Source organism: Vanellus vanellus (assembly GCF_965231255.1).
Source record: "Vanellus vanellus genome assembly, chromosome: Z".
Classification (NCBI taxonomy): domain Eukaryota; kingdom Metazoa; phylum Chordata; class Aves; order Charadriiformes; family Charadriidae; genus Vanellus; species Vanellus vanellus.
The window spans coordinates 50,647,102-50,659,529 of NC_138908.1; the positions used below are offsets into that span (position 1 = coordinate 50,647,102).

Below are 12,428 nucleotides of genomic sequence, written 5' to 3' on the forward strand. Positions count from 1 at the left end.
AATTAATTCCACTTCCCACTGCATACCCCTGTTCTTCCATCTTCCCTGTGAGCTTGCAATCTGCAAGCTAACATTTGTGAATGTTTAAAAAGGAAAGGTTTTACCCTGCCTTGGAGGTTAGTTGCTAATGTAGCAGCTTGACAGGAAATGTAGTGACAAAGAATTTGGGCAAGGTGCAGGCAGCTCAATTCAGGCTTGTGGTATCACAGGCACCCAAAGTGTGTCTCCCCTTCGCAGTGGATGTGGACACTTGGTGGATGAGGTGGGGTTGTTCTGCCCTTTGAGCTACAGGTGGGTTTGGTTACTCTCCTAGCAGCTGAGGCAGTGGCCAGTGACAGGATGCTGAAGAGGCAGTAGAAGTCCTAAGTACAGGAGTCCTGTTAGGGAAGATAACTCGTCCTGGGGGAGCACGTTCTTTCTCCCTGAGAAGCTAACTTTGAACAAAGTGGAAGCAATAGCAATAAGCAGTTTTAAGTGGATAGACTTTTCAGTATGTATGGCATGCAGAAACATAAATCTTTAGACTATTGTGCATAAAAATAGGAAATGAGTAGACTGGCTGATATGAAATGGGATATTACTACACCACTTAAGTTTTATTTCAGGAAACAATATTTAGGCTTCCTTTAAAAACAGTTATGGGGAAGGCAAGAAAAGCCAATTGTCACCCACATACAGATGTTTTCTATTTTTTCATATAAATAAGGAGCTTGAAATGATGGAGTTTATTTTTAGAAGAAGTTACATGAATCCAGGCAACCATGAAATATTACAGAAACAGCTCTATTATATCCAGCATCATTAACAGGTGAGTTTGCCTGAAAATTGTTTGCAGCTCAGGAGTAAGTTGTTGTACTACTTGTGAAAACCGGCAAGAGTTTCCAAATGCCAGAAGCCAAGTGATTTAGAGCTGGTGAAAAAGTACCTTTTCAGGGAAAACTTGAGCCAAAGAAAAGTCCCTTTTCTTGCCGAATGGTTTCAAAGCACAGAATCCCTCAACCAGGCCTAATAAAGAAGCCAGTGTCTCCTGTGCATTGGTGTGAGAGCACTAAAATGAAATAGACTGTCTAAGAATGCAATAAATCATATCGGGTCATTGCACTAATGAACAGTTTGGGCCCAAACTCTCATTAGCTTGTCTGCAGGAAGAGAAAACCAGTAAAACAGGAAAAGAACATATGAGAGAAGCTCTTTTCTGGTACTGTCTTAAGCTTTTATTGCTGAAGGACACCCTTTAGCTAATTTCAGACCATAAAAAAAAAAAAAAATCTGTTTGGTGATTAGTAACCAGTGGATAAGAGCAGAAACCCCAAGTGAATAAAGCCATAAATACCTAAGTCTTTGGGATAACAGCCTGTAAACCTGTCAAAAAGCGTTGCTTAAGTGACAAAAGATAGCCTCTGGTAACTGGAAGGATTGGTGCTGTCAGCACTAATCCATATTCATACATGGAAGGCATATTTTTAGTTCCTTCTGAAAAGGCAAGTCTTTTCTGTTAATAACGTTCATTCTTATGTTAAAAGCAGCTGTTTCCTCTGGGTGCGCTCTCACCCCAGATTTCTCAAAGTGAAAAAAGCTAGGTTTTATTATCCAATACTTAACATTCATGCTAATCTGTATTTCTTGGAATAAATTTTCAGATGGGGCCGTTTAAGGAAGTAATGTAAATTGTTTCAAGAGGCATTAAGAACCCTTTTTAAAAGAGATGGGATGATCATTTGTGCTTCACTGGGACTTTCTATGGTTTGGCTTCTCAAAGTGATTTTGCTAAAGCAGAGGAAAATTTTTACCAGAAAGATGTTGTAACAACTTTATATGTATTCATATCCATTTCTTCTTGTTGTCCTATCTCAGTTAGTTAATGATGGGAGAAAATTTTGACACGGAGGAATTTCACTGGTGTTGGCATGCCTTATAATATAAACAAGACCAGGCCTTTTCTCTTTTTCATTTCCAGTAAACTGGTTCAAAACCAAAGTAGCGAAGTTTTAACAGTGACAAATATCTCCCCACCTGTGTGATTTTTTTCCCTACAGTTTTAGCACTTCCTCAAGTATTTTAAACGGAGTTTGATAGTCATTTAGTGTTTGTTACTTTTCAAAGGAATGGATTTTACATAAGATAAAGTTCATGTTGAAATTAATAAAGGAAAATCACAGTTAATGGAAATATGCAGAAACCAGTTGTCAGCTAGTAATTTTGCCACAAAAAGTAGAAAGTTACAGATAAACAAGAAGTTTAAGAGTAACCAGAGGCTGGAAGACTGAAATTAGTTTCCAGAATGGTGATGTGTTTAAAGTTTGCATTGACTCTTGTTCGTCATGGCAGGGGGTTGAACTAGACGATCTTTAAAGTCCCTTTCAACTTAAACCATTCTGTGATTCATCAATGCAGTCTGTTTCGTGTTATCATAATTATTTTACAGCTAAAAATCTTGTATGGTTTTGCAGAAGGTCGGACAGTAAAGAAAAAAACAAATTTCTTCAGAATTATGTGATTTTTGGAGCAGTATCAAGTGATGCTGCAGTTTCTTCTGAAAAGGTCTGATGCTCTGTACCACGTAAGAATCTCTCTCAGGAATGGGTTGCGGTGTTGGTTGGGTTGGGTTTTCTTGCACAGGCTTGATTCAGCTGCATACAAGCTGTATATACCAATACAATCAGGTCCAGAGTTTGTATTTTAACTGTCTGAGAACTGGAGCTGGTGTTGATTTGAAGAGAGCAGATGTTAATGGTGTTTTTCTCAAGCATTCTGTTGCCCCAGTAGGCATCCTTCATTGTGAGAAAAGGCAGTAAAAGGCTGTAAATCTGCCTGCTCATTATGAAAGGCAACAATAGATTGATTTATGGAGAAAAAGCAACTGTTAGGCTTAGGTAGCCTGTGTGCCTGAAAACTGAGTTTTACAGTGACTGAATATTACTGTTGCTATTTTTGATAACAGTTTAGTTCTAACTTAATCACAAGGGGTATTGTACAGGCAGGGTGAGTCAGAAAACTTTCATTAGCCTGGATAACATGTCACAATAACACAGTTGTAAAAATTTAAAGTATAAGCAGGTTTTCTTTTCAATAGTAGATTTTTAGATCATTACTTCCTAACCTGATTTTCACCATTCCTCTATATGGACACTTATTTCTTGTATTATCTTCTCTGTTCGCATCCCCTGTGCCCATGTACCAGATTTGTTCTTTGTGTCATGTGCACAGATGAGCGTGTAAGTACGTACCGACAACCATGCACTTCAAGCCACTGAGCCTAAGAAACAGCAAAAGAATTTATGGATACACACAACATGGCAACAGGAAGCAAGACTTCTTAGTACAACCCTCATATGCCATAGCCACTATTAGAAGAATTATGCAGAATTTTTAGATGAAGCAATAGGCCTTTCTCAGTAATTTTATAGAATTTTAGAGATAAATTTATACTTTTTAAACAATAGTGGAAAAACAATGTATAGAACTGTTTGTTAAAGAATGTAAAGTTATTTTAACAACTCTGTTTTAATAATCTAGTTCTCATTTGTAAGCTCTAAGTTCCAGATGATTTCCCTATGTAACAAGGCAATCTTTCTGGCTCAATCACTATTACAATCTGTAGGGTCTTGTTACATGTGGACAGTGTTCAGATGAGGAGAAATCCAATAACAGCAGAAAAGCCTATCTTGAATCCTCATCTTATGACTTATTTTCTAAGGAAGAAGAAAGCAAGCTGTCCTGGATTTTCTGGCATTTAGTGTGGTCTGCTCAGGTGTCAGCCCAAACCACGACATCAGGTTTTCCTGTGTTTTTTGATTCTACTACATCGTTACTAATTTGGAAAATGTCGCAGCTGCAGTATTACAAGGACACAGGAGCCTTAGGTCTATTATAAACTCATTTAGGGTCTCATGTTGTATAGCCTTTCAAACAAGGCGTTGAGAACTTCTTGTTAGATTATTGGCTTTAGTAAAGAACTAGACATGATGTAGTAGTATGTACATGTGTTGAGTGAATAGCAATTTCCACAATGTTTGCCTCACCAACACCTGAAATAAAGGTCTTTAAGTATTCTGTTCTGTAGGTCTTCTTCCTTGACAGTGTGCCTTAGGCGGTAACTAACAGTAAGAGTTTTAGGCAAAAATGTTTCTTACAATGTTATTTATTTTCTTTTTTTTTTCCCTTTTAAGTCTGAACAGCCCAGTCCTGCCAGTTCCAGCTCCAGTTCCAGTTCCAGTTTTACACCATCTCAAAACAGCAGACAACAAGGTACCAACAAAGGAAAAGAAATTGAAAGGAATGTGTGAAATGAAGAGGCCAATAAAAACAGAACTGGTGGCATCTCGTTACCACTTTTCTGCTGCCTTTCACAGCCTGAACTGGCCACAATTTTGCTTTAGAGACTTTTCCTCCGGTTGTTTTCAATTGTGGCTGTAAGGGCAAAATAAAAGGGGAGAAAATGTGTATCTCAGAAAAGGGTGTGAAAGGCATTTGTTTTGAACCACTAAATACATGCCAGTCACTTTAAGAGATGCAAAACTCGAAAAACAGGCTCTTTTTCTGAGGTTGTCTGTTTGCAGGGTTAGGTGCCATGGCAGCTGGCTCCATATGAAGCCCTGCTCAGGAAGGTGCAGCTTCCCATGGAAAGCCCAAGGGTGGGTGTATGTGGACCCATTCAAAGGGCCATGATCTTTCCATACTATTGGGAAGTTTTAAGAGCATACAGTATTTACTTCAGATACAACTTAAGTTGACTGTAAGTTTGCATTTTGGTTTTCTGGCCAATAATTACAGTTTACTTAGAACTCAGTAAAGAATTGCACTTTTATTCCCAGAGAACTTGCCAAGGCAGGTTTTCTATAAGCAAGCTGAGCTTCCTTCTACATGATCTATTAAACTATTTAGTTCCTGCTTGGCCTTTCTCCCTGGGTTTATAGGATTGTACAACTGCTACATTCTTAATCAGCTTTTGTTTTGTTGTTGGTGGATTTTTTTTATCAGGAGCATTAAAAAATCAACTTTTGACTAATTAAAATTGCACTTGTTTTATCCATTTACATTTCTAAATGGCGGACTTGATTTAAGGTTATGAAAGCACATTAGGGCCTCAGGCAGACAGTTTGTTTTTAAGTAGATCTACACACGATGCATAACTGTCCTACTGCCTTTCTGTAGGTGACTGGTACTGATTTTCCAGTGTGTTCTGGAAGGAGTACTCCAGGTGAAAGAAAGCAACAGCTGAAGTGAACTGTGGTTGATGACTGGCTTCAGGCATTTGATTTTTTACCTAAGGCTAAATGGAACCCCTTCTTGCTGAAACCCCACTTTTGCTCTCATGAAAACCTCCGTAGAGGTGTGAACTGTCCATTACAAGCCAAAAGATTTGGATACTCATTCCTGTATCCGTTGTCTTATTTTAAGCAAAAACCTGTTGACTTAGGATTTTCTTCTGAGCAGACTTGGTCCATCCATCTCTTCTGGGTTGTATATAAGACATAAGACCGTCTTTCAGGTTTTTGTACTTTCTCAAGAATAGATGGTAGATTTTTCCTCTGATATGAACAACTCTGAAGTGCAAGTGGTATATATGTCTCCTCTTTGTTGCCACAGTAAATAGTGATTACTGCTTCTTTCTGGAAGTTCAAGCTAACTAAATGCCTTCATTGCCCCGGCCATGTATTTGTATATCAAAGCGATGAAGCACCGGCTGTACTGTGGCGTGTTCACGCTGTATCTTGTGCTCTGGTCAGAACCCATGCTTTTTTTCCTAACTAGAAGTTGCTTGCCAGGGCCATTGCTGTTTTTCTGTTGTGTTCAAACTCCAGTGCTCACTTAAGAGTCAGAAAACCACAGCATGCACTTTTTTCACCTCTTTTTGCATAAGCAGTGGGCTAAGCTAGCTTCTTCAAGTTCTTCTGCCCCTGGGGCTAACTCTGATATTTCTCTGTTTCCTTACCGAGAACACTTGCTCCTGGGCAGCTCCTAGTGTTCAGTTTATCCTTAACTATTCTTAACACTTTAGGAGATAACTTCTCAAACCCTTAAAAAGGTTGTCATGGAATTTTAAATTAAGTGGTAGAAAGGAGCAGAAGATTAACAGTGACATCGCTATCAGTGCTAGAAACAAAAAGACCTAATAGAAACAAAAAGACCTAAAAAGAAATGCTTTGCTGATTGTAAGGAAAGTCCACTGAAAAAGTTAGCTTGCTGGGTACAATATGCCTATTCAGAGTCCCAGACGTAGTCCTACATTAAGGATGCTGCTGAGAGTGCCCTCTCTCCTCCCTTTTGAAAGGAATATGTTTATTACTGCTCCTATTAAAAGCCAAGGAAGGAGTCCTTTCCCTCCTTCAAGGGTCAGATGATTTAGTCAGGCTACAAGTTACCATTTGCAAATAGCAGAGTGTTGTCTGCCTGAGTCCCAAACAGGAATAGAAAATGGAGCACAAATCAGCACCTTCTGCAGACCAGTGGTGGTTGCATGGACAAGAAGCACTTCAGTATAGCTCCCCTCACCTTGTTGCCTGTACAAGTGTCTGGTCCACCAGGAATTTGCCCATCAGCACCATCTGGGCTTCTTCCCAGCCAACTTTAGGGTCTAAAAGCAGAGAAAAGAAACCATTGATCTGAACCTGCCCAAACTGCACCAATTTACGAAAGTTCTAGTGCAACCTTAGTGATAAATCATTCTCAACATCGTCTTTGAAGTCACTCACACAAAACTATTAAAAATGCCTGTGACCTGAGCCTTGCTAGGTCTGGAATGATCCATAAAGCTGTTCCTCCCCTCATGGGAACACCTTTCCTGTTAGCAGTATGACCCTGACAGAGGTCTTCCTTCTCTTCTGGCAGTGATACTCCTTGACTCTGTTTCCCCTATTAGCAATTAGAGAGTTGCAAGCTTCATCTCCTTTTGAAGAACACTGAGGCTCACTTCATTCATGTTAGTACTTTGTGTTTCCTGGTCTGAAGGAATTGCAGAACCCGGATAGTAATCACTGTTCCTGCAGCCATCGCTGTTGCTTGTACTTGCTGCTTTGTGTCTCAGGTGGCCCATACGTCACAGTTAAATGCCCTGTGCATCAGTCTTGCTTCCTTCCCTCTTCTAAGCTGCTTTTGCCCACTCCTATTTCAAGCAGCTGTAGTTTTACATTGCTCAGACCTGTTAAACATATTTCTCTTTCTGTAACTGTCTTTTACAGAAAAATCCCAAACTGAATTTAATGCACTTTTATGAGCGAGTCAAGCTTTGCACCTTCTGTTAATTCAGGAAAAAGAGATAGCATGGTGTTGCATGGGATTGATGCACTTTTTATATATGAACATTGGCAAAATGCTTACTTGACCTGAAATTCACCCTGAAATAAAGGGAACAGCTAAAATTAAATATATAAAAAGTGCGAAGACAAAGACTGCCTTGGCCAGTAGGAGTTAGTCAGAATGATTTATTAGACTCTGCTTCTCAATACATGGAATAATGTAACAAACATGCCATTACTGATCAGTATGTCCCTGTAGATCTTTACTTGCATATAATACCCTTTATGAAAGCAAAAAAATATGCTAAAACCTAGCAATGCAAAAGAATCTTGCTTCTAATAATAATACAGTAATGGTCAATTTCTCCTGGCATGAGAGTATTTTACTTACTTCAGCTGTGGTCCAGGGGGCCAATCGTGCAAACACTTGAACATATGAGTCACTTCACTGTCATGAATAAGTCTATTGAAGCTGACTGAGTTGCTCGTGTGAGTAAATGACTCACGGATAAGTCCCTGCAGCATAAGCCCCCAGTGCGTTACTTCATTTGTTTAATGTTTAAGACTCTCCCCTCCCAACACTGTGCAGGAAGGGTGGTTTTCTATGATCTACAAAGCTGGGTGAATTGCCTGGAACACTGTAAAGTGAACTTCATTTGTGTATTTTATTGTCTCTGTTTCAGGTCCCTTGAGGTCTATAATGAAAGATCTGCATTCAGATGATAACGAAGATGAATCAGATGAAGCAGATGAGAATGACAATGATTCTGAGTTGGAACGACCTGTAAATGCACGAGGAGGAAGCAGGAGTCGCAGGTGAGTGTTTTGTGATTGCAGGTAGCCTGGTGGCCAAGACGTTTACATGTTAGTAATGGGGTGAGGTCTAATGTTCTCAAAGAGTGTGGAGTAGCAAATGCACAGGGAATTCAGACTCTCTTTTTAAAGCATATGCATGTAAAAGTGCCTCTTCTGAAAGCTAACAGAGTTAGCCATTCCCAATACAAACTATTTCTGTACTGATCTATATGGTTATGATAATCCTCGTTCACTTTACTTTCCTTGATTTCATGCTATTGTGACTTCAGGGGGGTAGTCATAATTACTCTCTGGCATAAACGTGATTAAAATTAAGTCCTTCAATTGTCGGATGAGGTATTTGGTACACAGTGTCTCATTTTCAAGATCTCTCCAGTTAGCAGTTTTAGATTCAGTTGTTAAATTGGATCAGAATCAATGAAATCTGAATTTCAAGCAATTTCTGCACTGCATGAAGTAGATAATGTGTGAAAGTACAGGAAGAAGGTAAAGCAAGCATCTGTCACAGAAATTACATTTTTAAAAATGCTTCTGCATCCCAGCTGCAACTCAAGAGGGTGTTCCAAGAATCATCTGTTCCTTGGGCAGCTTGAAACTCCATCTGAATGTTGTTGAAGGTTATAGAAAACCTGGAACAGGTTTCCTTTATACAGTCCTTGTATAAAGGATTGTTTCAAGCTCAACTTGTCTCTAAGTGTGGAGATTTTGTTTCAGTTTTTAAACAAAATTTTACGGCTAATGTTTCCCTCCCTTCTTTTTATCCCAAATAACTATTTTTTTTTTCTTCCAGCAAGTAAATGAAGGGTGAGGCTGACTAGGAGCTGAGCTTTTTCATGTGGCCTCTCCTGAGATACTAAGGTTTTAAATTTTAGCCAGGGAAAAAAGTGTTATTTATGACAAGAAGCAAGGAACTTCTCAGTGAAACACCCATCCAAGTGGGAAGTACAGCTGTTTATAAAGCTTTTAGAAGAGCAGAAAAGTACCTCTAAAAAAGTTTTCCTCCTTCCACGTGGCTGTGAACCGAGATAAAGGACTTGCTCCAGGAACATTGGGAAGTGCAGCTCAATATTCTAAATATTTCACTGTTTCTGTAATGTTAGCTGCTGTTAACCGGACATGTCATCTCAGCCAAGTGCAGGCAGACAGCCTCATTCTCCATCCTATGTAGAGGTTTTTCCAGAGTGCAGCCCTGCTTGGATGCCTCTCTTCCATGTGACCTTCATTAATGATGGCTTGCTTAGTTGAGGGGTCGTTCTTAGTGTCCTACTGCAAAATGTAAGCTCACTTCAGCTCTGTTAACAGCCCTTTGTCTGGAGGTGTGTAATCTCTTGGCTCTGTTATTCCGTAGGGTTAATCTGAGTGATGGCAGTGACAGTGACAGCAGTTCGGCTTCCTCACCACTACATCATGAACCAGCACCACCTTTACTGAAAACCAACAATAACCAGGTAAAGTCAGGATATGTAAATGCAGTCCTGGGGAGCTGATAATGACATTCTGGTTACTTCAGTGCAGTTACTTAGTCTGTAAACTCACATAAGAGTTTTTTTTTCAGGAGAGGTATTTGATTTAGCAAGTACCATAGACTAAAGTAATGTTTTTGTCACTATTTTAAGAAGTGTGTCCTTCCTGTATGAATTAGCTCCGTAAAGTAAACGATGCAAACTGTACAACCCATACAGGCTTGGTTTTGTATTAGTAGTAGACAAAGTTCGCATCAATAGGCTCATTCTCAGGAGTTTATTAATTTGTCTCTTCCCCTCTCCCCCACCAGTGTTTATCTAGAAGATACAATATTTTTTACTGCACTGGGAGACATAATAGCTTTTACTTCACTGTCTGTACCCATAAGAGCTAACATTGTTATTATTTTTGAGATAGGAAAGTAGGGTAGTTCTGTTTTTCAGAAAAAAGAAATGAAATAAAGTAGAGCTACAAAATACATCAGGGACAAATAAGAAGTAGAGTTTGGAAGTTACCTTACCCTCAGTCACCAATAAAGTAAGGCTCTCTAAATATAAAAATTAAACATAGAAGCTGATATTCTTTAAAAAGAAATCATAACTTGTCACTTATTTTAGGGAGTCATAATTCACTCCCAGTGTCAGTGCCTGCTGGATCATACACAAAGCAGGTATGAATTTTGGTGACTGGCAGTAAATGGCTGCTTACAGTATTGTTGTAGTTAGAATAGTGTCTACATGTATTAACAAAAGTTTGTGGTTTAGATGGTGAGTTTTATGGATAAGTCTTTCCAATATTTCTTGGGTTAAATGCTTCAATTATCTGGCAGAAATTATTTACTTGTCATTGTTTTTCTAATAAGATTTCCAATACAAGCTTCACTGATAGCTCAAGAACAAAACATTATTCTTGTCAGTTAAGTTCAGATACTGTACTTTTTGCACAGAGAGAAGAAGGAGATTCCATCTCCTGAAAACATTCTTCTTATCCACCAGAAACTCTATAGGCTTTTCTAAGTTGATCTGTACAAAAGTTACAAGTTTTTAAGAGAGAGTCTTTTGGGAAAAAAGCAAACTATACAGAAGAAGGACATTGCGTTTACTAGAGACATAAACATAAGAAAAATAAACAACAAGCCACAGATATGCGTTTTAATGAAGACTTAACTTCTACAGAGGCAGTGTAATTGCTACATAATTGTAAGTCTCAGTATCAGCAGCCACCTCAGTCACATCTTTCACATTCCTTTCCCCTTCCGTGTTCTGACGTAAGGTATACCTGCTCATTTAGATGCTTTAAACAATAATAGCATGCCAGCTAAAACTGTCACACGCCACCTTCTGTTTTGTTTTGTTTTTTTTTTTAATTGAGCTGAATTTTATAATTGAGCTGAAAATCAGAAATTTAGGGAAGCATTATGAGAATTCCAATTGTATGGACCGTAACTACATTTGAAATCTGTGTTTGGTAACATAGTGCTGCTTGCCAGGATGATGCTTTTCACAGATGCTTTTTGACTATTGCTATGTTGTCTAAGTCCCTTCATAGAACTGAAGAGCTGAGAGTTAGTATTTCTATAAGCTTCCTCAGATGTGATTAGTGCTGTGTCTCATCTAAACAAGAGTGCTTAAGAAGTTAGATTTCAACTACACATCAAGAGCACTGTAAGGAAGCAACTTTTTGAAATATACTGTGTCCTTGCTAAGGTTCTATGTGAAACCAAGAATTTTCTTCCCTTAAAAACAAGGAACACATCTAAAAGGTATTGGATCCGTGCCTAGAGGTCTTTTTTTTTTTTTTTTTTTCCAAAACAAGAGTTTTTATTCCACTGGCCTGCACAGCAGTAATCCCTGGGAGTGTTGAATCAAAGAACTGGGATTTTTCTTCGGAAAAGTATGTTTTGCTTTCTGGCCATGCATCACTCTTGGCTAAGTAAATCCTTAGGTAAGGTTAACTCAGATATGCAGTCATTTTCTATATAGAGGGAAATAGCTGCCTGCCTGCTGTATTCTTATGGTGCTGGTTACCCTGGGGAGCATGTATGCAATTTTAGTAATTTATACCAAGGGAAGTAGAAAAGAGAGGGAACTTACAGAAAGCTGTCAGTGAGGCTTTTTCTAGTCAAGAAGACTTACTTTTACAGGCCTTATTTCCTTGGTTTATTTGCTGAGTTTTGTCCTGTGTTGTGACTGTCCAGTGTGGTTTTGGAGATAATCATGCTAGTGATGTTAGTCAATGAAATTACGTTAGTTACAATGAAATGTGAAACAAAATCTCCCATCATCTGTGATCATTTATTTTCCTTTGATGTTTTTCAGAAGAACTGATCATATTCCAGGTTGGGAATTACATGGTGATTTTATTTCTTTTTTAACTCTACATTTAGCTTCAAAAAAAATGTGTGTTGTGTGTGAAAAAATTGGAAAACAAGCAACAGTTCTGTTTCCCCAAAATTTTCCTCACTTTAGTCCTAAAATTTTCATGTTAAGCATGGTGTTCTGCTGCTTGTAGACATGCTCTTCTTGACTGTGGTTCAGTACTGGATGAAGCATTCTTGGTTTGTATATGTGGTAGTAAATGGCTTCATATGGTATTGAAGGAAGGGTACCATATAAGTGCAAGAGAAATTACCGTCAAACATCTTTTTTTTTCCAGTTACAACTGATGCAGTCATTTCAAAGACTATGTTTCAAAAATTGTTATTGTAGAAGAAAAGAGACAACATTGGGGAAAGAAAGTAACAGGAAAAATATACTGATCGTGTGACATTTCAAAGGCACTGGAGATTACCTCAGCATCATTTTGTATCTGCAAAATCAGGCCTCTTACCCTACCAGCATGCAAAAGATACAAAAAAGTGTTGAGGGGGCTTTAAATGACATGAAATTAATTATTTTAAGGATTAATAAT

At 38.6% G+C, this 12,428-nt stretch overlaps 1 protein-coding gene across 1 annotated transcript in view; it reads left to right on the plus strand.

Annotated features, from left to right (window-relative positions):
• The window catches only part of MLLT3 (MLLT3 super elongation complex subunit), a gene marked incomplete at both ends in the record, with an annotated part of 142,755 nt that overhangs the window by 120,922 nt on the left and 9,405 nt on the right, over positions 1-12,428 (plus strand). Inside the window, 3 exons of the mRNA XM_082497981.1 lie at positions 4,170-4,248; positions 7,922-8,054; positions 9,403-9,502. Of these exons, the coding sequence (XP_082354107.1) occupies positions 4,170-4,248; positions 7,922-8,054; positions 9,403-9,502 (312 nt within the window). The remainder of the gene's footprint in view (positions 1-4,169; positions 4,249-7,921; positions 8,055-9,402; positions 9,503-12,428) is intronic.